The sequence below is a fragment of the Ahaetulla prasina genome, chromosome 9 (assembly GCF_028640845.1).
Source record: "Ahaetulla prasina isolate Xishuangbanna chromosome 9, ASM2864084v1, whole genome shotgun sequence".
Lineage (NCBI taxonomy): Eukaryota > Metazoa > Chordata > Lepidosauria > Squamata > Colubridae > Ahaetulla > Ahaetulla prasina.
In genome coordinates this window covers 1,376,434-1,403,662 of record NC_080547.1, presented here as the reverse complement: position 1 = coordinate 1,403,662, position 27,229 = coordinate 1,376,434, and the positions used below count along the sequence as shown (strand labels likewise).

At 45.1% G+C, this 27,229-nt stretch overlaps 1 protein-coding gene across 5 annotated transcripts in view; it reads left to right on the top strand.

Annotated features, from left to right (window-relative positions):
- ANTXR1 (ANTXR cell adhesion molecule 1) overlaps positions 1-27,229 on the top strand; it is a 150,330-nt gene that overhangs the window by 76,109 nt on the left and 46,992 nt on the right. For all 5 annotated transcript variants that reach the window (XR_009156528.1, XM_058194967.1, XM_058194969.1 and 2 more), the window contains exons 13-14: positions 19,878-19,973; positions 24,081-24,122. Coding sequence is in view for 4 of the 5 variants with exons in the window: in XM_058194967.1 (XP_058050950.1) it covers positions 19,878-19,973; positions 24,081-24,122 (138 nt within the window). In the remaining variant the exon portion in view is untranslated. The remainder of the gene's footprint in view (positions 1-19,877; positions 19,974-24,080; positions 24,123-27,229) is intronic.

The window sequence follows — 27,229 nt, the reverse complement described above, 5'->3', positions numbered from 1 at the left end:
GAGGGTTGCAGGAGGCTGTGGCAGCCGAAAACGGAGCTCGGGAGCCCATTTTCACTGGCAGAGGGTTGCAGGAGGCTGTGGCAGCCGAAAACGGAGCTTGGGAGCCCATTTTCACTGGCAGAGGGTTGCAGGAGGCTGTGGCAGCCGAAAACGGAGCTTGGGAGCCCATTTTCACTGGCAGAGCGCTCGGGCCACTACAGGCACCCCTGATACAAGTGACATCAAACTGGCCATGCCCACTAAGGCCACGCCCACCCCAGCCCCCTGAGATCAAACACAACCCTGATGCGGCCCTCAATGAAATTGAGTTTGATACCAGTGTTGTAAGTCACCTAGTCCAACCCCGGGCTCAAGCAGGAGACCCTACACCATTTCTGTACCAAGGGCAGTCCAGTCTCTTCTTGAAAGCTTCCACGGATGAAGCTCCCACAACTTCTGAAATTTCCCTTCACATCTACCTTCAAATTGCATTTATTCTCCTGCGGTTTGTGGAATAGTACCTGCGTCACGAGTACTGTATTTTTATTTAATTATAGGAATATAATGCGGGTAGTCCTTGACTTATAACCAGTGAAGCCATGTTCACTTAACCGTGTTATTAATTTAACAGCTGCGGTAATTCACTTAACAATCGTGGCAAGGAAGATGGTAAAATGGAGCAAAGCTCACTTAACAACCATCCTGCTTAGCAACAGGAATCTTGGGCTCAATTGCGGTTGTAAATCGAGGATTACCTGTATTTATATATTACCTGAACACCTGCGCAGAAGATATTTGTAGGGTTTATTAATTTATATGACACCCTGGAGGAAATCTTTATTCATTTGCGAAGTGGTTTACAGAAGGATGGGTTGGGAGCCAAATTAATTTAGTTTGCATTTATATACGTTTCAAACCAGAGCACGGATATCGTTTCATATTTTTGGCCCTTTGAATTTTGCAATTCAAGAAAGCAAATTAGGGAAATAAAAGATGAATAAAAGATGAGTTCATAGATTGAAAACAAAATAACCGACTAAGTGTGTTGCATGAGGGAATAGTTGAATAGTTGAAAAATTAAATAGTTGAAAAATTGTCAACAAAGCACGCACATGTGTTAGATCCAAATACTCTTTTCTTAAAAAAAGAATTTCAACTTTGATGGAGCCAAAAGTTTTATACTCTCAGTGACAAAAAACAGATGCTGAATTTGAATCACAGCATTTTCCACCTGACGTAGCAGTCGTTGCTGGGATCCTCTGAAGTTTGACCTGCTGTAGGATCTGACTTGCTTCTGACACTGAATTCTTGTGATTAGTAAGAGAAATGAGCCAACTATAAATAAATACCTTTCTTAAACTACTTCATTATTCCTTAGAAAAGTGAAATTACAGGCACTTCTTTGAGCTTTGTAGATGAGCCAGCCAGGACTATAATCCATCAGAAGAACACGGGGGTTGTATAACAAAGCTGACATATCCTAAAATTAGATTCCTTTTTTTTAATTTTTGTAAAAGGAATGTTCATGTCTCTGAATTTGTCTTTGATATCTGCAGGTGGCTGTGGGGTAGGCAAGTAGTGACATGAGTATCCTGAAGTTATTGAACATCCAATATACAACAATGAAATTTGTGGCACTTACGTTACACGACTAATGCAGAGTTCAATATTGTGTTCTTTGCTCGGTGACATCAGAATGACTGTGTCAATACTCTGATGTCATTGTGATTTTTAAGGGGTGCCAATGTCATCCCAATTCCATGGGAATCAAAGCATTGTTATTGGGAAGCATTGCCTGTGCTCGGAGGTGTGTGTAGGTGTGTGATTGTGTTCATTTGTCAGGTTCTTCGGCGGCGGCTGCAAATCAAAAGTGATCCTTTTCCAAGTGCAATTTTCTCAGACTCTTCTTTAGCAAGATTTGTTGAAATATAAGGGATTCCAGTGCCCAAAATATTCTCCATTTAAATCTCTGTGTACATTAGAATGCATATGTTTTGATCCTTTTTCTGCCTTCCTGTATCCTGGAAAGAGGAAACTGAACTGATTCTGGAGAAGCCTATAGTTCCATGATGGTGAACGCGTGCCAGTGGTGGCATGCAGAGCCCTCTGTGCGGGCACACGCGCCAGCGCCAGCTGCTCTTCCGGGTTCTGTCATGCACATGCGTGTTGGTGAGCTGGTCCAGCACGCATGTACACCAGCCACCTTATCTCTTCAGGGCTACGGTGCTCCGACACGTGCGTACATTCTCCAATTTTGGCACTCGGTGCTGAAAAGGTTACCCATCACTGCTATAGTTGGTTGCTACCTGACATAACCATCTCCATCTTTATCAACCTGGGAATCAAGTCTTCCCTCTTGCAGAGTCCAGTCCTAGACAAGGATTCAGGCAAACTGGAGTAGATGCAAAGGAGACCACAAGGAGAATCAGGGAACCAAGACTTGGATGTATCAGGAGAGATTGAGGAAAGTGGCGCCGTGTAGCCTCGATGGGAGAAATCTTGGAAGAAAGATGGCAGCCCAGTTTCAATACCTGAGAAGTAAAGGTATGGAGCAAGGCCTTCTCCATCACTCCGGAGTGTAGATTCTGATTCAGAAAGATTCCTGAGTTTCAGAGCAAACTGGCAGTGGGAAAACCCAACCCCCAAAAAGGTCTGGTTTCCCCTTTGCCAAAAGTATCCAAGAAGAGCCTGAACCACAATCTCTTGGGATGTTTTTCTTTGGGCTCCTGTATCAAGCGGGGGGTGAGGGGGGGAGGAGAAATTCCACGGCCTTGATGGCCCCTTTCAACTCTAGGGCTCCATATTAGTACTGAGCCCAGAAGGAGGCCAGAGGTTTATCCCTTATGCGCTGCCAGCTCTACCGGTAGGTGACCTGAAGCAGCTGCTTGAAGCAGCACCTCAAGACAGGTGGCAAAACGGAGCCAGACCTCCATCGCTTTCCCAAAGAACGCCAGTGCCATTGTCCCTGAGGTGGGAAGTTCTCCAGAGTAGCTGTGCAACCCCGATGGCTATACGTCCAAAGCTTCTGGCATCAAAGGACGTTGAGACATCCTGGAAATGTCTTATATAACCCATAGCCATGAACTCCACCCCGACACTCCCTTGCGCTGATGAAGTTGCTTCGCTGGCTCGTGAAATGTCTGCAGGCCGACAACCAAGCTCAGAGAGTGCCAAGAACTCCGTAACCCATGGGGATGGCTACCTGCGGTGCGTTGTTTGGCCGTGGCCAAGACGGAAAGCAGATCCTGCCTTGGGCTGTCTCTGCACACCCATCTCAGTGGGAAGCTGAAGAGGTACACTCCCAAGGTACATTCTCCACCGACTTCGAAAACGCTGCTCAGCTAGGAGTCAAACTGAGCAAGGGAAAATATTTGCTCGTGTTCCGAGCACTACAATAGGGCCCAGGCTGGCAGAAAAAACCCAGGGCCCCGTGGCTTTGCAGACAAGGCCCTTGAACCCTGTCTTTCTTGGGTAAAAATAAAAGAATGTTTTGTCTGGCAAAGCAAGAAAAGAACGACTGAGATGTATATCTCAACTGCAGTGGCCAAGGGCAGATTTACTTTGTAGCTTAAACTCTTGTATAAGATCCCACCGCTCACATTATTTTGGAAAAGTTCTATAATCTACAAAGTCATTCCTTTTGGCTGGCTGGAATTTAGGGCACAATGAATTCCATTTCATGTTTAATTATTCCCCTTCCCCATTTATTTTCGGGTTTTTAAGTGAAATAAGGAAACAGCTTCCAAGGGGGTCCACCAGGGTGGGGGTCATGCAGTCAAAATGATGGTTGCAAGGATGCAACACATGAAAGCCAAACTGTGGTTTGATTGCGCTCTCTTGGCCACCATCTTGGGTTTTTTTTTACCTTGCGCTCATCCAGATGAGGCAAGATCGTGGAACATAATAGCCGTAATGGGCTGTAATAGCTCAGGCTGGTAAGAAGCCTGTTATTAGAACACAGTAGCCTGCAATTACTGCAGGTTCGAGCCCGGCCCGAGGTTGACTCAGCCTTCCATCCTTTATAAGGTAGGTAAAATGAGGACCCAGATTGTTAGGGGGGCAATAAGTTGACTTTGTAAATATACAAATAGAATGAGACTATTGCCTTATACATTGTAAGCCGCCCTGAGTCTTTGGAGAAGGGCGGGATATAAATGTAAATTAAAAAAAACATCAATTTCCGTCTCCCAGTTTCTCCTCAGCCTCACTCTGAAAAAACCGGTGAATCATTTGTTCTGATTGGATATGATCCTCCTTTCTACAGTTCCTTGTAATATGAAATTAACCAGCCTGGCTTTTGGTGCATGGTGTTGTGACCCAGGCCCAAGTAGGTAGTAGCAGACACACTCAGTTCAAAAACAAACAGACTTTATCAGAACAGCTGAGAATTAATTCATTCTCAGCAGTAGTCCAAACTAAATCAAAGCAAATTCTCCCTAACGCCATTCTTCAGTCTTATCATCAACCTTGGTCCAATTAGGCAAACTGCCAAAGGTTTTTCTTGGCAAAAGTTCAAAAGCAGAAAATGCCGAAAAGAAATAAATGCAGCAAGACAAGGAGCAAGTCTATCAATATTTTCCGGCAAAGAGCCCAAACATTGTTGCTGGTCCTTTATGGGAGGGGCCAGTCATCTCTTGGCCTTACTCGCAAGTCGTCCTTTTTGCTTGAGCTGCTCTTGCCTTCTGGCAGCTCTTCTCATGCGTGCATTAGGAACAGGCTCTTCCTGTTCCTCTGCCTCACTACTGTCGGCCTCTGGAGGCTCTGGAGTCCACACATCATTCCCCGATGGCCCTGGCCCCACTTCAGCCTCCGATGCAGAGCCCTCATCCGGGCCTTTCCCAGCCTCCAGGACTGGCCCATGTTCTTCTTCAGCCTCATTGCTATCCGATTCCATTGCCAGTTCTGCAAGCTGCTGGCGGAGCACAGCACGGGCTTTCAAATCATCTGCATCTCCTCTCCTGGAGATCTTTGGCTTCAAGCGACACAGAAAAGAAAGTGGAAAGTTGACTGTTCCCTGGGCTTCCCAAAGAGATCCTTTAGGGATTCTGGGACTTCAATGGATTTCTTTTTTCCCCCCAATCTCCTTCATCCGATGGTGCCAGAGGATACTTGGAGCCAAAGGCAACTGGCAAAGTCCTGAAAAAGCTTTGGGCTGCTCCTGACGTTTCTGTTTATTTAGGCCTAGAACTGTTTACATTTGAATGGAGCATCCAACCTCCAAGGATAAATGCTCTACAACCTGCTACAGGAAATGAAGAATATATGTTCTAAAATAGAACCCCTGGAGCCACTTTATCCTAAGGTGGTCTTACATTTGAATCAGGGGTGAAATGCTCCCAGTTCGGACTGGATCGCCTGATCCGGTAGCGATGGCGGTGGGTGGTTTGGAGAACTGGTAGCAAAAATCCCTGCCTCCCCTCATATCCAGCTGAGCCACGTGATCATCAGAAGTTTGGGTTTTTTTACTTTGAAAAGCATTTTTTTCTTCAGCCGAAAAAAATGCTTTTAAAAGTAAAAAACAAACAAGCCTCTGATGATCGTGCAGCTCAACTGGGATCGTCAGACCCTTTTAAAAGCATTTTTTCTATAACCTCTTTGGCTGAGGAGGTTGTAAAAAATGCTTTTAAAAGGCTCTGACGTTGCCTGCTAAGGTGCCTGATCGTCAGAGGCTTTTGTTTTCTTTTAAAGGCAAAAAAAATGCTTTTAAAAGAAAAGAAAAGCCTCTGACGATCAGGCATCTCAGCTGGGATTTCAGAGGAGCCTTTTAAAAGCATTTTTTTCTACAACCTCTTTAGCCGAAGAGTTCAGACAACCCAGCATGTAAAACAAGGGAGTCAGAACTTTCAAATTCTTTGTCCCTGAGAAAGTTCAGGAAACGAAAACTCCTTTTGATGCCTCAGTGGGACAAGACTGCCTTGAGATAAAGGGTGCTCAAAGCATCCCAATAAACTATAGTTGGTCTGCTGCCACTGGTCCAAAAGGGCAACCTTTGTCTCTCCACGCTGGTCTCACTTCCTTTGCTTCATATCCTGTCCTCCTCCTTGCTTCTCTCCTCCGACAGCCTGATGGGGAAGGGCAGGGAATGGAACAGCAGCCTCCTTAACTCCCCCCCCTTTCTCTGTGTGCCCAGAGACCCCCCAGGCAATCTTTCTTGGCTGTAATGATCTTCCCAGCTGTTCCAACTGCTGGTGGAAACTCTGATTCCAGGTTGGAGGGGAAAGTGTCAAAGCTTTTACAGGGGAACCTGGAGACAGGCCGTTGTGTTGATCCTTGTTTTGGCAACGCCTGGAGAGAAACATGATGGAAACTCATCCCAAGGGTCCCACCTCTTTGATTTATTACAGGGGGAAAGAGGTGGGCAGGGGGACCACCGCTGCCTTCCTTCCATGGAGATGTCCATATGTGCTTAGGTTCCCTGTTGCAATTCCCCAGCTGTGGGCCATCCTGGATGGGGGATAATGGGAGTTATGCTTCGGTAGGACAGTAGGTCAAGTCAAGGAGATTTGACTCGGGTCAGATCAGAAGACCAGGGAAATTCAGAGGGGTTTGTGCCAAACTATCATCCTACTATCATACCATCTCAGGATTTCCAGCAGAGTGTCTTTCAGGAATTCCATTTGGAGAATTCCCATTTCGTTTACTTTGAAGAGGCATCTCTGTTCCAAGATATCTAGCATTTGGGGTTCAAGGAACAGAGATGGAGGAAGATACTTGTTTAGCCTGCTTGCTTCGTTGCTTCCTTGCTTCCTTGCTTGCTTCCTTCCTTGCTTCCTGAGAGAGAGAGAGAGAGAGATTGGGAGAAAGAGAAATTGGTGAGAGAGAAATGGGAGAGAGAGAGAGAGAGAAATGTGTGTGTGTGTGAGAGAGAGAGAGAGAGAAATGGGAGAAAGAGAAATTGGAAGAAAGAGAAATGGGGGAGAGAGAAATGGGGGGGGGAGAGAGAGAGAAATGGGAGAGACCCTGCCACGCTGCTGAATTCGTGGCTGTTGCGTGTGGTTACCTCACAGCAAGGGGGCGAATTTCGAAGGCTCAGGAAGCCAGCATGACTTCTGAAGGAAGCCAGCGAACTGCAATTTTAATAAAAGCAGAGCAAATATGTCAGCCACAGAGAATGGCCGTGGTGATTGTATTGAATTAATGGGAGCGCCATCGCATTTATTCAAATGAAAATTTGCTCTGGCTTCGAGTCCTGGCGTCATCGGCTTCTTTCTTCTGGCTCTTCTCCTTTTTGGAGCGGGGCCTCTGGCAGCCAAAGCCAAAACCCAGCAGTGAAGAAAGCTGGACAGCTCATCACTGCAGTGGTGGGTCAAGAATCGAGGAAGAATCAGTTCAACCTGATGCATCGATTGTTCACTAAAGCAGGGGTCTCCAACCTTGGCAACTTTACAACTTCTGGACTTCAACTCCCAGAATGGCTGAGGAATTCTGGGAGTTGAAATCCACAAGTTGTAAAGCTTTGCTGGCTGAGGAATTCTGGGAGTTGAAGTCCACAAGTTGTAAAACTTTGCTGGCCGAGGAATTCTGGGAGTTGAAGTCCACAAGTCATAAAGTTGCCAAGCTTGGAGACCCCTGCGCTAGACAAAGGCTGGTTCTCAGTTCTGACCGGATCTCGCGGACCGGTAGTGATCGTGGCCGGTGGTTCGGCGATCCAGTAACGAAGGTGGAGCAAAGCTCCTCCCACCTGCCCAGGTGTCATTACTTCCTGGTTTTAATCAGAAAGTAATGTGTTTTTTACTTTCTGCATATGCGCAGAAGGTTTTGCACATGCGCAGGAGGTCTGTGCATGCATGTGATGCGCACACGAACCGGTAAGGAAGGTAAGTAGATTTCCCCCCTGCCAGGTTGGCCTACTGGGGAAGGGACGGGGAGATCCAGGTTCTATTCTCCCTTGGACACAGAAGGATAGCTGGGTGGCTTTGGGCCAGTTTCTCTTTTTCAGCCCTTGAATAGGACAGTCCAGTGCTGAAAGTTGATGAACTAGGAGTACGGAAAACCCAGACTGTAGCCCCCATTCAATCATGGAAAGACAAGTCCTCCTCTCTCAACTCAGCCAACAAAAAAGGAAGGCATAATGCTGTTATAAGGCCCCCCCACCCCCCTTGGGCTTATATTGTACTGAAATCTGTAGTTCCCTGACTTTTTAAAATGTAGAATGTAGATGTGTGTGTGAATGACAGATTGAAAGAACCAGGATAGTATAGAACAGTGTTGGCGAATCTTTTCGCCACCGAGTGCAGAAACGGGGGCATGCGCATGGATGCCGGAAACCAGAAGAGTGGAAGAGTGCGTACGCACGCTGGGAAGGTGGTCTTCCGGTTTCCTGCATGCGCACTGGCTACCTGGTCTTCCAGTTTCTGGCATGCACACGTGTGTGAAGACCAGCTGGCCGGTGTGCATGTGCGCGCTGGAAATCGGAAGATCATCTTCCCGGCATGCATATGTGCATCGGGTTGCTGCTATTCCAGTTTCTGGTGCTCCCGCACATGTGAAGACCAGCTGGCCAGCACGCCAGAACCTGAAAGAGCAACGGGCGACGGCTCGCATGTCTGGAGAGATGGCTTTGCGTGTCCCTTCAGGCATGCGTGCCATAGATTCGCCATCATGGGTATAGAGGGAAAGGACTGGGCCAGGAATGGGAAGATCCAGGTTTGTTGTCCCCCCCACCTCAAATGTCCTGGATGACTTTGGACTGGTCCTTCCTCCCAAATCATTTTTCTTCCCAGGTGGGAAAATAGCGCAGGTGCTGGACAAGGGTGAGGGAGACCCAGTGTTAGGAAATTGTTATTTGTCTAACTAGTTGGTCAGGCAATATATAAACCAACGATGTCTGTTTGCAGTAAGAAAGGTATTATATTGCTTTAAGGCTGTATTGCATCGTCATGCATCCTGATTGGCTGAGCTCTGTAGCCAATGTACTTAAGGAAAGCTAAATTATGGTTTGTTTGGACGCTACACCATTGTTACCTGCTGATATGCTGCAACTGTATATTTGAGCTCTATGCATGATCATTGCTTGATCATGGCTATTTACTGATTGACTGTTGTGTATTGAACTGTGTTTCTAAAGAAGATCTGGTTTGTTGTGCAAGTCTACGTTTGGTAAGAAGACTTGATATTTGAAATATACCTGGACTGAATTTATATGTGTATGACCTGGATTGTTTTTGGACTATGTTTTTGCTTTTTCCCTAAAAGTAAAATATTATCAAATATTTGTTTGTATATTAACTGTTATTGTCCACAATCAGTTGTTTTCATGCGTAATCTCACAGGGTACTCTGCTCAATAGTCCACAACATTTGGTTGTGAGCCAAGATTACCCTTAACATTGGTTATGGGCCCAGAGTATCCATAACACCCAGGATCAAGAACCCCCCTCCCCAGCTGTGGAAGCTCTCTGGGGGACTTAGAGGCAGCCCCCCCCCCTCCAGACCTTGACAGAGGGGTTGAAAAACATATCTCATGATAAGGGACCAACATGGGAAGCCACTCTCCAAAACCTTAATGAAAAGACCTTCATCCGCCCACATAGAGTTGGTTAAGATCAGGAGTATTTTGAAGAAAAAAAAAAGGAAGAAAAGAAAGAAAGGTTTTATTTTTAGCTACTCTGCCAACTATTTTCATGAGGGGAAAAAATTCAACAAGCAACAGTAAATGCTGCCTCACAGTAAATGAAAAGGAGGCAATGATTAACAATTTGATTAGTGAGGGCAGCAACATTTCACAGACTGAGCACAGTATAAGCCGAGTTACCAAATTTACCAAATTTATTGATAGGAAACTTTGCCAGCGGTTTGGATTATGAAGATAGTAAAAACTATTGGGACCCTCAAGTTGAGGGAGTTTGGGAAAATGAACGGGTTAAGATCTTATGGGATTTAAGTTCCTTCTCAATTCCTTCTTCGAGGTTGTCTTCATACTTCCCAATCAATCAGAATAGAGCTGGAAGGGACCTTAGAGGTCTTCTAGTCCAACCCCCTGTGCAAGCAGGAGACCCTGGATCATTTCAGAGAAGTGACTGTCCAGTCTCTTCTTGGAAGCCTCCAGTGATGCAGCAGCCACAACTTCTGAAGGCAACTTCTGTTCATGGTTAATGGTTGTCACCATCAATTCCTCCTTAGTTCTAGGTTGCTTCTCTCCTTGATTAGTTTCCACCCGTTGCTCCTTGTCCTACCCCCAGTTGCTTTGGAGAACAGGTGGACCCCCTCTTCTTTGTGGCAGCCCCTCAAATATCGGAATACTGCTATCGTGTCACCCCTGGTCCTTCTTTTCTCTATACAAACCAAACCCAAATCTTGTAACATTCTTCATATGTTTTAACCTCCAGGCCTTTAATCATCTTAGTTGCTCTTCTCTTCACTTTTTCCAAAATCTCAACATCTTTTTTTTTGTAACATGGTGACCAAAACTGGATGCAGTATTCCAGGTGCGGCCTCACTAAGGCTTTATAAAGCAGTACTAAGACTTCCTGTGATTTTGATTCTATGCCTCTGTTTATACAACCAAGGGTTGTATTCGCTTTTTTGGCTGCTGTCAGAGTGACTCTTCTCTACCACTGTTTATCTTTCATGGATAAATAATGAGAGGGAGAAGCACATCCACAGGGGTGGGGAGACTCTTAAAGTGTCCAATGCTTCTAAAAAAAAAAAAGCCAGAGTTTCAAACTTGGCTTTTGTATCCCACCCACTCTACCCCACACCCTTCGGGCTGGGTAGAAAAAGGTATTATTTGTGGGAGGTTATAAGCAAATTTCCCTCCTGCCAATGACATAAGTCAGGGGTCTCCAACCTTGGTCCCTTTAAGACTTGTGGGCTTCAACTTCCAGAGTCCCTCAGCCAGCAAAGCTCTGGGAGTTAAAGTCCACAAGTCTTAAAGGGACCAAGGTTGGAGACCCCTGACATAAGTCTTTCTTTAATATAGGTGTTTTGCTGAAAACTACAGTTATTACAGTAAAAACATAAAAAAGGTCTTGGAGTCTGTCCTGTTTTTACAGGCATCGAGAAAGCTACTACAAAATGCCTCATAAAGCAAGTGAATTTATATTCTCTGGTATGCCAAAATTGTTTTTTTTCTTCATTGTTTCTCCAGCTGGAAACCTGCTAGATAAGTGATGCTTTTGGCCCTTTTAAATTCTCTGGAAGATGAACTATATTTGAGATCATGCTTGAGTTCCAATATCTACAGATTTATCTGGGGGGTTTGTTGTTGTTTTTTTAGCCAGGATATCGGCTCTTTTGAAACAAAACATGCAGTGTATTATCAATATTTTTAAAAATTAAGAGAATTTGGCAAAGATTTCATGAAAAAGGCAAAAGGGTTTTAGCCTAGTTTAGACAACTAAAGGGTCCTAGGCAAAATTTATACTTGTTGAGCCAAAAAAAAAAGTATTGCTTTAGCAGATATTTAGGCAAGGAGTTTGGAGCGGATGTTGTAGAAGACAGCTCTCTTGATCCCCAACAGATTCCCTGACCACCTGACTTTAATTTTCAAAAATATTCATAATTAAACTTGGTTTTTTATTCTTAAAAAGAGGAGACCGGCCTTCTGCAAAGCAACAATCCAACTTCTAGCATTAGATTTAGTTCCGATGCTGCCTTTGGGGAGTTGTGCCCACCTGCTTAGAAAAAAGGCAAAATTAAGTCAGTGGGTTAGGAAGTAGCGAAGGTGGAAGAATGGCAGGAAGCCCCTCACCTCTCTCCTGGTTTGCTGGGACCGTCCAGGTGACCGGGGAGAGTACCTGTAATACCCAAATTCTAAATGCTCCCTTGTCCAGGCAATGTTCCTTGCCTTCATCCAGCTTCAGCTGATCCCAACTTTTATCATAGGAAGGATCTTCTGTGCAATGAAATGACGGGCTGCATCAGTGTGTAGGGGTTTCTGTTTGTGTTGGTTGTGTTTGCTTGTAGGTGTGTATACACTGGGAATGGGTGGGTGGGTGGGCAGGAGGAGGCATGCTGTAAGGGCTTGCCTTCCCTCTCTCCTCTTGAAACAGGCATTATTTCAAAAGGAATGTTTACTGAGAGAAAACAAGGAAAGCGAGGCAGGATCTGAAGTTCCCGCTCATAACCATTAGGTTAAATGTTGCAGAAACTCCTCCTCTATGTCCAGTCCGAGTAGAGCCAATCCACAGGTGCAAAAGTTGTTGTGAGAAACTTGAGAAACCTGGGAAGGGGATAAGAAGCTGTTCTCAGGTGCCACTTTGCCCATTTTTTTTGGAGCTGAGACAAGGCAGGTGGCCCCAGGCCGATCTCACCCCCTCCCTTTCCCAAGCAGGTACATCCAAGTGACAGGGAGACCAGAAACAGGAAAGAGGTTGTAAAGGAGCATCCAGGGTCCCCTCCCAACAGATTCCCTGACCACCTGACTTTAATTTTCAAAAATATTCATAATTAAACTTGGTTTTTTATTCTTAAAAAGAGGAGACCGGCCTTCTGCAAAGCAACAATCCAACTTCTAGCATTAGATTTAGTTCCGATGCTGCCTTTGGGGAGTTGTGCCCACCTGCTTAGAAAAAAGGCAAAATTAAGTCAGTGGGTTAGAAAGTAGCGAAGATGGAAGAATGGCAGGAAGCCCCTCACTTCTCTCCTGGTTTGCTGGGACCATTAGATACCCAAATTCTAAATGCTCCCTTGTCCAGGCAATGTTCCTTGCCTTCATCCAGCTTCAGCTGATCCCAACTTTTATCATAGGAAGGATCTTCTGTGCAATGAAATGACGGGCTGCATCAGTGTGTAGGGGTTTCTGTTTGTGTTGGTTGTGTTTGCTTGTAGGTGTGTGTATACACTGGGAATGGGTGGGTGGGTGGGCAGGAGGAGGCATGCTGTAAGGGCTTGCTTTCCCTCTCTCCTCTTGAAACAGGCATTATTTCAAAAGGAATGTTTACTGAGAGAAAACAAGGAAAGCGAGGCAGGATCTGAAGTTCCCGCTCATAACCATTAGATTAAATGTTGCAGAAACTCCTCCTCTATGTCCAGTCCGAGTAGAGCCAATCCACAGGTGCAAAAGTTGTTGTGAGAAACTTGAGAAACCTGGGAAGGGGATAAGAAGCTGTTCTCAGGTGCCACTTTGCCCATTTTTTTTGGAGCTGAGACAAGGCAGGTGGCCCCAGGCCGATCTCACCCCCTCCCTTTCCCAAGCAGGTACATCCAAGTGACAGGGAGACCAGAAACAGGAAAGAGGTTGTAAAGGAGCATCCAGGGTCCCCTCCCCAACAGAATGGCAGCCTCCCAATAGGGAACTAAGGGACCTGATCACATGCACTCTGCGCTGCCAGCACATGACCAGGACAGTGATGGGCGGTGGGCAAGAAAGAAACGCAGAACAGAGTCACCTTTTGATCTACTATCCAATCGCCTCTTCCGAGTGGGAGCCCTGCTGGTTCGAACACAGTACTGCAGGCTGACTCTGCCCACAGCCTGAATGTCAACTGTCCATTTGGAGCAGGGATCTCCAACCTTGGCCACTTTAAGACTTGTGGACTTCAACTCCCAGAGTTCTTAAAGTGACCAAGGTTGGAGACCCCTGATTTGAAGAATCCAGAAAAAAAAACTCCTGGGACATTATTTTACCAAGAGTATAAAACTTTACTGAATAAACCACATGGGCACAGAAGAAGCGAAACCGGCTCTGACTTCCCGCACAAAAGCAAGCATAGTTCATCCCCCCCTTTCCCACGGGCCTCCCATAGTCCATTACATCCACCAATCACTGCTGTCCATTTTGTTTAGGGAACCAGCCGGACACGCTGGGACATCTGTTCGGGAGCAATGTTTTACGGGGACCAATGATGCTTGGATGTCATTGCCCCCCATCCTTGCATTCCATTGTTGTTGTTTTTCCTGGAATACCCAGCCTGTCTTTCTTCCATGGCAATGAATTCATAATTCTGTTCTGTGAAGTTTCCAAAGTCCAGAGTCCTTTCATTTTATTCCTTTCCAACTTTCCATTGAGTTGGAAAGGCTAGACGTAAATCCTCCATGCCTTTGGGACCAACCCACCCTCACCTCTGTAGTTAGTTCGTGCATATCTTGGTAGCAACCAGAGCCAGACAAACGGCAACGGAGAGCTGTTGCGTGCAGAAGCTTGCCTCAGGTTTCTGCGTGCACCTGTTGGTCTTCGTAGATTGCTGTTGCAGTAATCCATACTTAGTGGTCTGTCAAGCGCAGGAAATCAGGAGTCCAGGCAGTTCCAACAAAAATATTGTTTATTGTATTCTAATGCTGTCTCCAAGAATCTGATTTACTAACAGTCAAAGTGAGTTGGCAGTAGATTAGAGTCCAGGGGATTCAAGGTAGGTTGGACTGAGGTCTCCTGTGGGAGTAAAGGGACTCAAGACTGATGATGTATTTGACCCCTCCCTTGGGCTCAGCCTGGTCATCTCCTATGTTGTCAATGTAGCCAATGTTGGCTAATTTTCTAGCTTAGAATTGTTGCAGCAGCAGAAGCTAGAGGGGCCGGATTCAATATTGTGAATGAACAAAATGAACAAATTACATTCGTTCATCTAGATCAGGGGTCTCCAACCTTGGCAACTTTAAGACTTGTGGACTTCAACTCCCAGAATTCCACAGCCAGCTTTGCTGGGAGTTGAATTCTGGGAGTTGAAGTCCACAAGTCTTAAAGTTGCCAAGGTTGGAGACCCCTGATCTAGAAAGAGTGCAGAGAAGAGCAATAAAGCTGATAAGAGGTCTTCAGGATAAATCATACCATGTATGGTTAAGAGAACTAGGTCTATCTAGCTCTAATGAAGAGAAGGATGGGAGGGGGGATATGATAGCTGTCTTCCAGCACTTGAAGAGGGATCATAAAGATGAGAGGGATCAACTTATTCTCCAAAACACCAGAGGGGGCAGGACAAGGAGCAATGGGTGGACATTTGTTAATGAGAGATCCAACCAGGAACTAAGGAGAAATTTCCTGACAGTGAGGGCAATTAACCAATGGAACCGAAGCTGCCTTCAGAAGTTGTGGGATGCTCCATCCCTGGAGATTTTCAAGGATAGACTGGATAGCCATTTGTCTAGGATGGCATAAGGACTTCCACCTTTGGCAGGGGTTGGAGTAGAAGACCTCCAAGCACAGGGAGAGGGGAATGCTCAAGAGGACCCTAGAAGGTTCTAATTTGGAAAATTTTTGAGCTCATCTTGCTACCATTCTGGCAAAATTGCTTTGGAGCCATTTCTCCTCTAATGACTCCTGAGGTCTTCACCGCATCCCCCCACTTCAGCCACATGGAAGTGATAGACACCCTGTCTTCACTGCTGTGATTTTTTTATTTTTTATTTTGGCCGAAATGAGGATTGGAAGATGCTGGAGGTAGCAGTAGGGACTGCAGGGGTCTCCAACCTTGGCCACTTTAACCACTTGTGGACTTCAACTCCCAGAATTCCTCAGCCAGCCATGCTGGTTAAGGAACTCTGGGAGTTGAAGTCCAGAAGTCCTACAGTTGCCAAGGATTTTTTTAAAGACCTCTGATAGAGAGCAAGGGAGAGCCAGCATTCTCTGAACAATAATGGGAATGATCCGAAATTGGTATTATTTTTTCCAGCTGTGCAGAGTCACTTTCAAACATCTGGCAATTTGAGCAACGTTGCTCCATAAGAAATGTGGTACAGTATCACAGTGGGGTCGTTTCTGACAATTCCCAAAAAAATGTTCTATAAATACCCGGGCTAAGTAGTCAGTGGTAGAAAATGCTTTGAAACACTGCATTCAATGGCAACAAGATTAAAGTTGTTCATTAATAAACTATTTTTTTTAAAGCTAGAGTTAATGTGTTCTAGTGCCGTTTTGTTATGCCTTTAATTGAAAACAATTCTCTGGCTCCCCTCTTGGCTTACATTCTGAATTTGTGATTTGAGAACTCCGTAGACTTTGCCTCTCTTCTGGCTCTCCGCATGGAGAATTTTGCAAAGAATTGGACTGGGCCAGTATTCCTCCTTCGGGCTCTCCTCTTTGTTTAGTTTGGGCGCCAAAGGGGTTCAAGGAGAACATTCCTAGGGCGGAAACAATTTAAGGAGACCTACAGGGGGGATAAATCAACTAAAACAAAAGAAATGACATACATTTTAGCCTAGAGAAAAGAACATTAAACAAGGATAAAGAGAATTTTTTCTACTGCAGAAAGCTTTGCGCCTAGGAAAAACAAATGCCTAAAGATACATACTGAAGAGATGCTGAAGGACTGAACTTAAATGGCCTTCTTTTCTATAATTGTATTAAACTCATTTTCCTCTTGGAAATGAAATTGTTCAACAAAGAATAATTAAGGCACACAAGGAATTCGTCTCCAGTACAAAAGCACTCAGTGCAGTGGTGGGTTTCAAAATTTTTGACTACCGGTTCTGTGGGTGTGGCTTGGTGGGTGTGGCAAGGGAAGGATACTGTAAATTCTCCATTCCCACCCCACTCCATGGGAAGGTTACTGCAAAATCCCCATTCCCACCCCACTCAAGGGGAAGGATACTGTAAAATCTCCATTTCCTCCTGATCAGCTGGGACTCGGGAGGCAAAGAATAGATGGGGGTGAGGTCAGTCAGAATTTTTACTACCGGTTCTCCGAACTACTCAAAATTTCCGCTACCGGTTCTCCAGAACTGGTCAAAACCTGCTGAAACCCACTTCTGACTCAGTGTACATACAAAGCAAGAAAAATAATGATGATGATGATGATAACAACAATAACAACAATAATAACGATAAAAGGTGGTGTAAAGAAGATAATAGTAAAAATAAATAATAATAACTATAGCCATACTAAATGGTAAACACACATAAACATTAGACAGAACTGCAAGAATTAGCTATTCAGCAAAGTGATGACACGAGGGGAGAATCTGTCCCTGCGTTTAGTTGTCCTGGCACGCAATGCCCTGTAGCGCCATCCTGAGGGAAGGCATTGAAACAGTTTGTGTCCAGGATGTGAGGCGTCTGCAGATGTCTTCTCAGTCCTCCTTCTGACCCGCGCAATCTGCAAGTCCTCAGTGGAAGGCAAGCTGGTTGCACTTGTTCTTTCTTCAGTCTTCACTATCCGTTGACGTCTCTTCCTGTCCTGTTTGGTTGCTTTGCCAAACGGCATCTTCAGATTGAGAACAGGGGGCCTCCCATTGCTTCCAGCAGAGTGATTTTGCCTCTTTCCCACTTATAGTTTACATCAGAATGACCTTGACATGCAAGGCTGGCTTTATTTATCTCATTCTCAAATTGTCTCATGCTTTGGAACATCTTTCTGCCAAGTCTGTTTAGTTCAGAAACTAATCTGTCTTTCTGGTTTAACCTATCCCCGAGCCATGATGTCTAAGCTTTGCAGCAGACATTTCTGGAGGGAGTTCTTCTATCCAGATCAGCCCTGAGTAACCCTTGATAGACTCTTGGGTGGTCCCTGGATCTTCAAAGAAGTGTGGAATATCCATGGCAGTCAATGAACAGCCAGAAAACATTTTGTCTCTTCATCACTGGGGACAATAGACTTTTGTTAGCCAACCAGGAAAGTCTATCATGATCCCAGCAAAATATTATGTCAATACTTCAAGGATTGGGGTACCCTAAGGGTCTCCAGTGGGGAAAGGCTCAGAGAAGGGACAGAGGTGGAACATCATGTAGATAAGACAGCCACACTTAGAACACTGCATCCAGTTTTGGTCACCATATTATTAAAAAGATGTTGAGGCTCTGGAAAGACTACAGAGAAGAGCAACAAAGAGGATTAGGGGACTGGAGGCTACAACATATGAAAAACGGTTGCAGAAATTGAATTTGTCTAGTCTAATCCAGTCTAGTGAAATGAAGGATTAGGGGTGACATGATCGCACTGTTCCAGTATTTGAAGGGCTGCCACAGAGAAGAGGGGGGGGGGTCAACCTATTTTTCAAAGCACCAAAAGGCAGGACAAGAAACAATGGGTGGAAACCCATCAAGGAGAGAAGCAACCTAGAACTGACGAGAAATTTCCTGACAGTTAGAACAATTAACCAGTGGAACAACTTGCCTCCAGAAGTTGTGGATGCTCCAACACTGGAGGTTTTTAGGAAGAGACTGGACAGCCACTTGTCTGAAATGGTGGAGGGTCTCCTGCTTGAGCAGTGGTTTGGACTAGAAGACCTCCAAGGTCCCTTCCAATCCTGTTATTCTGTTAACCTTTGTATACGGACAATCCAATTCACTCTCCAGCTAGAAGGATCTTCAGCTGGCAAGTCAGAAGGTCTCAAGTTGCAATTCTAGAGAGGATTGGCAGCGACCTTCCATTCTGGCCAGTCTGCATATTTTCTAACCCTTCTTTAATGTGGATTCCCTCAAGGTGGGGCCCTCCAAATGACTTGGAGCCCTGGATGGATTTTCCTCAGCCACAAAGCAGGAGAAGTGAGAGTTGGGCACCCAAGTCTTTTTATCACATCCATGTGGTGCTAAACTCTGGTGGTGCAACCACTCGGTTCCACTTCCAGCTCCTGAGTGCTGAATAATCAACAGGCGTGTACGCAGGAGCCCTTCTCTCATCGACCAACCCACCCTCTGGCGGGCCAGGATCAGCCAAGCTCCACAGTGCTATTTTACAGCAGATGTAACCTACCCATGGGTCATTTTTGTTATTTTAACAGTCTGGTTCTATAAAACCAAAGCCTCTAAGTCTTGCCAGGCCTAATTTTGCTTGCTAGCTGATCCTCAAAGCCTGATGACATCAGTCAGGAATGATTCAGAAATATTAGCTGGTTTAGGGAAATGCATAGTCTGTAGTTGAGATTACAATTTGGAAGCAAAGTGAAATAATCCATTTTCTGGGCCTTTTAATGACAGGAAAACCTCTGGAAGAGGAGGTGACTCTCCTGAAACGGTCCTCAGTCTGGGTATATTCAGTTCTATTAAAATTTATATTCCATCCAGCGATCACTGGATTAGTGCAAGCTGTAGTTTTGCTGGTTGGGAAGGAGATCGGTGATACACACCTTCTCTGCTCCAGATTAATATCATATATCCCGACTTGACCAAAGCAGTTTGTGCTTCAAGTCAAGAGGTCATTGCAGCTTCATTGCTGATCCTCTAAAGCAGGGGTCTCCAACCCTGGCCACTTTAAGACTTGTGGACTTCAACTCCCAGAATTCATGTGTGTGTGCGTGAAGCTGAGGTTCGCTACTCGCACAAATGGAGCTGCTCACAACATGCTCGCCTGCCACTTGAGTGGCTTGGCTCTGAACGGGCCATGGCCCAATACCGGACCATGTCCCTGGGGGTTGGGGACCCCTATCCTGGAGAACGTTGGGCTTGGTGGGAAAAGTGCTTTGGATCGTATGGCATTGCAGGGAATCCCCAACAGACTCATGGCTTTCCTGGGCTGAGAATGGGAAGCATGTTGGATGCACAGGGAAGGCTTCCTGCAGAAAGTGAAGCAGGAAGACCTCTAGAGCAGAGGTCTCCAACCTTGGCAACTTTAAGACTTGTGGACTCCCAGAATTCTTCAGCCAGCAACCGTGGCAACTTTAAGGCTTGTGGACTTCAGCAAAGCTGGCTGAGGAATTCTGGGAGTTGAAGTCCACAAGTCTTAAAGTGGCCAAGGTTGGAGAGCCCCTGCTCTAAAGTAGTGGTTCTTCAACTGAAGGTAAGTTACCCCTAAGGAGCAATTCACAAATACCTGTTTGTGAATTAAGGATGGACCATGGTCATGTGATCAACACTCAAATCCTTGGCAAGTGGCATGTACTTATGACGGTGGTGGTGTCCCAGGATCAACCTTCTGACAAGCAAAGTCAATGGAGAGACCAGATTCGCTTAACAACCAGGTTACTAACTTAACAACCTCAACTCTAGTGAGCGCCACAGTTGACCCGAAATTGGGACGTGGGTTGACAACTGAACAGAAGACCTAAGCCCTGCTCCACCCTGACTTAACTGTGATGCTTCCTTTACAGTCTGATGGGACCATCCTGGCAATTATCTTGCTGATCCTCTTCATTCTCTTGGCTCTGGCTCTCCTGTGGTGGTTCTGGCCACTTTGCTGTACTGTGGTAAGTCCCTGGAATCCATTCTCACTTTGGCTGGTCTTCTGCGTCAAAAGGGGAGAAAATCACTCCCAGAGAAAGCCACAATTCTGCTTACGATGAATAGTTTGTAAGGAGGAGGAAGTCCTCCCTTTCGGTTGGCTGGTTTGTTCGGATGAGGTCACCTAAAAATATGGATGCTGTGGGCATGTATTCCTGCAAGGAGTGAGATTTCTGGGAATGTACGGGGCTTAGGGTCCCACGAGATTTCAACTTTTGCTGTTTTTACGTAAGTTTATTCAGCGTGCCATTGGACAATCATCCTCAGCCCTTAAGGGGTGCTAGATCTAGTGGTTCCAGATCTGCTTTCTGCAGATGACAGGAAGCTGCTGCAGCAGCTGAAAGAAGAAAGAAGCCCTTGAAGGCACAAAAGCCAGCTAGCCATGAAAGTCAGCTAACCAACCCTCTCTGTAAAATACAGAGAGAAGCAAGCACCCCCCAGATTGTATCCAAAACATGCCCGTATGATCAACATGATTCTTTCACAGGAATTACAGCTCCACCCAGATTAGGCCGAATTGTTAGCAGTTCTTCTGCCCAGGAGGGCTTCTGCTACTCTTGTTGAGTGAACTTTCTTCAGGTTTGCAAGAACATCCAGGACAAAATTCAGTGGGCATTATTCCTTGCCATGTCCAACCATGGCAACTTTAAGGCTGGAGGACTTTAACTCCCAGAATTCCCCAGAGAATCCATCCCTCCATCCACCCATCCATCCTTCCATCCATCCATTCTTAAGTGATACCAGTTTATCAGTAACCATTTTCTCTCTCTCAATAACATTCTATTATATATAATTCAATTTGATTTGATTCTGCATTCTATTCTACTTTATTCTGCATTCCATTCCGTTCCGTTCCGTTCCGTTCTGTTCTGTTCTGTTCTATTCTGCATTCTGTTCTGTTCTCTTCTCATCACCATATCATAATGAAGTGGATCCAAGAAAAACTGTTTAGGAAAAAAAACAATGGAGCTGGAATCTTAGACATTGTGCATATGCCCCACAATTGCAATACACACCAAAAGCCTTATTTGTGTCCAGTCGCACCCTCGCAAGGCCAAAAGGCAGCTTTGCACCCTGATTATGCAACGCAACTAGTTTTCAAATGGAACTTTTTAGCAGTTCTATTTCTCTATCCTGAAGGCCGAATTCAGCAATCTTCTCTCAAAAGTTTAAAAGCAAGTCAGAGCCACGTCCCCCGGTTCTAAAAAGCCTTATGGAAAGTAAGTGAAATTAGCGAAGGCCCTATTCCAGAAAGAAAACATCTCATAGGAAATCATGTGGAAAGAAGAATCTTGAAAATCTCTAGTTTGCATTCCAGCCTTTAAGACAGGAAAAGTAGGAAGAAGCGAGCTGGCCTGCTTGATGAATATTGAGCGAAGCTGAAGAAGAAAACCAGGCCCTCTCTCGGCTGAATCCTCCAAGGAACCTTTCAAGATACAGCTCGCACATTTTCCCATCAGTCTGGAGGAAATAATAATGGAGTTAACAGTCCTTTGACAATCGCTTTCCAGCCAGGGAGATAAAACCTGGCATTATTTCTCAATCCTATTAGGCAGTTTCCTCCCTATTTATTTATTTTTTAAATGCACAAATGCAATGAAATGTATGAGAAATTACTGGAGTGAATTGCTCGTGGTGGATTAACACATTATCCGATAATTTACTGGAAAATTGTCCGAGGTGAGTGCAAGCCAGGCTGAGTTTCAAATGGATTTTAGCTAAGCAAGTGGCTCGGCTGAAGCAAGACAATTTCCTCTCAGTTTGGCCTTGCTAGAATTTCTAATTAGTAATAGTCAGCTCTGCTGGACATTCCTTTGAACAGGAAGGAAGGGAATAATAATAATAAAAAAAGAATGGGAAATGGTTGGTTGCATTCTCTGGTCCAGCTAAGCAAGAATGAATGAGAGAAGGGTGTGTTTCTCATTAAACAGAGCTCTATTGGTGCGTATGTAGCATTCACATCAGTAGCGATCCACTCCCCACTCCTTTTAATGTGCATCTTGGATTGCACATCCATTAAAAGGGGTGGATTCGATTGCAAAGTCAAACTGAAGCCAGGGACTGTCACATTGTGAGGGTGCCTGGCTATCTTTCCTATTGCAACACCATTAATGTCAGTGAGTTCTCATGTTGAAGAAGGCATGGATCTGATGTACGATGGCAAGGCCTCGGTATGTAGTCATCTGATGACCAAAGCTGTCCTGGGAAGTAGAGAGGCTCCAAGCCCCACCAGATCAGGTCAAACTGATTCCCCGCAGTCTGCTTCCAAATATTAGCCAGCTGGGATCTGTAATCTAGGGATGAATGAAGCAGCTTTCGCCACTGTATGATGTTCACAAGTACTGTATATACCCCAGAAAACAGATATATCTCATGCATGATTAATAACTGCTGATGAGTTATGTAATTCAGTCGAATTCAGATCTTAAAATTGTCAAAGTTGGCCACCCCAGACATAAATGAGTAGCTAGGGAAGAAGTCTGAAAAGATGCAACTTTTTCTGTTTGTTATGAAGTTGTCCCAAAGGTGGTTTTTTTTTCAAGAAGCACCTGGACTTCCTTGTTTTTCTTTGAAGACGTTTCACTTCTCATCCAAGAAGCTTCTTCAGCTCTGACAGGATAGTGGGGAATGGAAGGATTTATAACTCCTTGCAGACAGCTGGTCATTGGCATCCTTTTAGAGAGCTGTTGAAGCCACTTGGAGGCTTATCTATGTTGTCAGGGTCACCTGAGTGATGCAAATGGGTGTGGAGCCTGTTGTGGTCCGCCAGCAGCCTGCAGAGCTGGCAGCAAAGTCGGACAGCGATGAGGCTGAGGAAGAACATGGGCCGTTCCTGGAGGCTGGGGAAGGCCCGGATGAGGGCTCTGTGTCGGAGGCTGAGGAGGGGCCAGGGCCATCTGGGAGTGATGTGCGGACTCCAGAGCCTCCAGAGACTGACAGTAGTGAGGCAGAGGAACAGGAGGAGCCTTTTCCTAATGCACACATGAGAAGAGCTGCCAGAAGGCAAGAGCAGCTCAAGCAAAGAGGACGACTCGGGAGTAGGGCCAAGAGATGATTGGCCCCTCCCATAAGGCTTAAAAGACCAGCAATGGCATTTGGGCTCTTTGTCGGAAATCAACATTGATAGCCTTGTCTTGCTGCATTTATTTCTTGTTGGCATCTTCTGCTTTTGAACTTTTGCCAAGAAAAGCCTTTGGCAGTTTGCCTAATTAGACCAGTGACAAGACTGAAGAATTGTGTTATGAAGAATTTGCTTTGATTTAGTTTGGACTACGCTGAGAATGAGTTTAATTCTCAGCTGTTCTAATAAAGTCTGTTTGTTTTCAAACTGATTGCATCTAATAATACCTACTTGGGCCTGGGTCACAACAGAGCCTTCTTGGAACTGCTGAAAGGACTGTGTCGTAGACTGGAGATAGATGATGTCGTATCCTTCTCTGTTGATTACGTCGTATCCCTCCCCACCCCGTTTTCCATTCCCCACTATCCAGTCAGAGCTGAAGAAGCTTCTCGGATGAGAAGGGAAACGTCTTCAAAGGAAAACCAGAAAGTCCAGTTGCCTCTTGAAAAAACACCTTTGGGGCAACCACGACCTGGATGGCTGAGAATCTCCAGAGACGTTTGCTATGAAGTTCTTTCTATCAGGGCTGGGGAGGGTTAAATAATGACATTTTGGGTTCAAGGTTCAGATTTTTCGCCAGCTCCTCAGAAGGCGACCTGCCAGATTTGTAGGTGTGGGCCGTGGTTTTAAATGGAGATGGAAACTGTTTAGAAATAAGTTTATCGTGGCATCTTAAGGGGGCGTGCATAAGCGTACCAGCATGCCTCTCCTCCTGTCCCCATTTATATGTAATCATTCTATGTTTTTATGGCTATGTTTTGCTTATTTATATCCTTTTATTTCTGCAAATTCTTTTTTGTGTCCATGTCCATACTGTTACTTGTTTCCTTGTACTTGTTGACAAACCAGCAAACAAACAAACAAACAAACAAACAAACAAATAAATCTTCTGAGGACGGGTCCTGAAAGTGAATATTAGGTAATCTTTTGTATTCATTTCCATCCTTTTCAGATTATTAAAGAGCCCCCGCCACCCCCGATGGAAGACAGTGAGGTGAGTACTTTGATCCTTTTCACATGATAGCAGTCTTCCAATATCTCTGCCCCAAAGAAGAGGGAGTCAAGCTATTCTCCAAAGCACCTGAAGGCAGGACAAGAAGCAACGGGTGGAAACTAATCAAGGAGAGAAGCAACCTAGAACTAAGGAGAAATTTCCCGACAGTTAGAACAATTAATCAGTGGAACAACTTGCCTGCAGAAGTTGTAAATGCTCCAACACTAGAAATTTTTAAGAAAATATTGGATAGCCATTTGTCTGAAATGGTGTAGCATTTCCTGCCTGGGCAGGGGGTTGGACTAGAAGACCTCCAAGGTCCCTTCCAGCTCTGTTGTTGTTGTTATTTCCTTTGATGTTTTGAAGCCTCTGTTTTCCTAAAGCATTTTGTTCGTGCAATTCGGTCTTCAAGGTCCCTGGAAAGGGATCAGGTGAGGACCAGGTAATTCTTCCTCGCTGGGTTTCCCTCTAAACCAGGGGTGATGTGCTCCTGGTTCAGTCCGGTTCACTCGAACCAGTAGTAAAAAATGTAAAAAAAAAAGTTCTGACAATCAAGTGAGCGACACGCGATTGTCGGAACTTTTTTTTTTTACTTTTTTAACATTTTTTCGACCGGTTTTTCGGAATATATTATATATTATAATTATATATATTTTCTGCAGTTCTAATGATCCTCTGAAGTCTGTGTCTGTCTTGTTGTGTTGCGGAACCAAACCAGACAGTTCTGGAGGTGCAGATGACCTCTTTTAAGGTGCCAGTCTGACTTATAACCATTTTCCCACCGCTGTTTGCAGCATCCCCATGGACAGGGGATCAAAATTACGATGCTTGGCAACTGGTTCATATTTATGACGGTTGCTGTGTCCTGGGGTCATGTGATCCCCTTTTTTTGAACTTCTGACAAGCAAAATTAGCGGGGAAGTCAGATTCAAGTTACTAACTGAATAACGGTAGTGATTCACTCAACAACTGAGGCAACAAAGGTTGTAAAATGAGTCAAAACTCACTTAGCAACAGGAACTTGGGGCTCAATTGTGGTCATAAGCCCAGGACTACCTGTACCATACATCCCAGCCACCTCTGGACCACGACAAAAGGGCTAAGACCAGACAACCCAGAGGCTGTCTGAGGCTTCCAGTGGACAGTTGCTGGTTCCTTGTTCCAATTACACGTCCCTCAAAACTTATTTATTCTTTTACTCCAGCATGTAAACATAGAGTAGTTGCTCGGAAGGCTCGAGTGCCTTACGAAGGCCACTCATCATTTTCGAACATGCTTTTTTTAAGGTGCTTCAGAAATGATGGTTTGTTTACGGGCAGGAAATGCAAGTAGTAAGTCAAGTAGGTTCAGGGAATTCCAGTCCACATGTCTTGAAAGTTGGTAAAGTTGAGAAATAGGACAATAAGCTAAGCTGTGGTGGGATGACTCTTCAAGAGGTTTTAACTGTTCTGGGAAAACAAAGTATTAACCCAACAGTTTCTCCCCAGTTTGATTAGAATTAGATCACTGCTACTTTGCTGGGTGCATTGGTTGCACAGAGGGCTGCCCACAATCATGGCTTCCACCTCATAGAATCATAGGGCCAGATCAGGGTTGAAATCCAGCAGGTTCTGACAGGTTCTGGAGAACCGGTAGCGGACATTTTGAGTAGTTCGGAGAACCGGCAAAGACCACCTCTGGCTGGCCCCAGAGTGGGGAGGGAATGGAGATTTTGCAATATCCATCCCCCAGGAGTGGGGAGGAAACAGGGATTTTGCAGTATCCTTCCCCTGGAGTGGGGTGGGAATGGAGATTTTGCAGTATCCTTCCCCTGCCACACCACGCCCACCAAGCCACGCCCACAGAACCGGTAGTAAAAAAATTTGGATTTCACCACTGGGTGAAATCTTATAACTTATATATCATTCTGGACAAATGGTCGCCCAATTATTTCTTGAAAACCTCTAGAGATGAAGCAGCCACAACTCCTGTTCGAACGATTAATTTTCCACTGTCAGGAAATTTCTCCTTAGTTCCAGGTCTCCCTTAATGAGCTTCCATCCATCACTTCTTGTCCTTCTCCCTGGTGCTTTGGGGAACAAGTCAATTCCCTGTTCTTTGTTATAGCCCCTCAAGTACTATAACAGAAGAGAGTTATCATGTCAACCCTAAGACCAAGAGCACTTAAGACTTATATACTGCTTCACAGTGCTTTACGGCCCTCTTGGCCAATCACACTTGGCCAATAAAAAATTCTATTCCATTCAGCGGTTTACAGAGTCAGACTATTGCCCTCAACAATCTGGGTCTTAATTTTACCAACTTGGGAAGGACAGAAGGCTGAATTGACCTTGAGCCGGTCAGGATCGAACTCCTGGAGTAAGCAATGAGTTAGCCTACAGTACCACATTCTAACCACTGCGCCATGACAGATCATTAGGCTAAACATGCCTAGTTCTCTTCAGCATTCATTGTACAATTTATACCCCAGACTCCTTATCATCTTTGTTGCTCTTCTCTGGACCTTGTGATTTTATTTTATTTTATTTTTTGTAATATGGTGACCAAAATTGGACACAGTATTTGAAGGGTGGCTTCAGTAGTACAATATAAAGGGGTACCATCACTTCTCAGGATCTTGTTGCTTTTTCTCTGTTGGTGCAACCAAGGACTGCATTGGCTTTTTTGGTAGCTGCAGCACACTGCTGGCTCATACGTATGTGGTGATCCATTAGGAGGGATTCCTAGGTCCGTCTCACAGTTACTGCTGTTGAGCTAGAGACCCCCTTTTCTATACCTGTGCTTTCGATTTTTCCTACCTATTTTCTCACCACTGAATTATTCCAGTGCTTGAGTCTGTCAAGATCCTTCTGGATCATGAGCCTAGTTTCCTAAGTGTTAGCAATGCCACCTAGCTTGATTTTGTCTGCAGATTTGATGATCTCCCCTTCTATCATCATGGTGTCATCGCTGTGGCTTCTACCCTACGTTGTGGTTGCGTGTTGAGCTTCAAGTACATATTATGCTTTGATTATATGGTGGGTTTTCCAGGATGAGGTGTGTTTGTTGCCTTATAATTCGACATTGCAGCTTTGAGATCAAGGCTAAATTAATTTTCTTTCTATGGG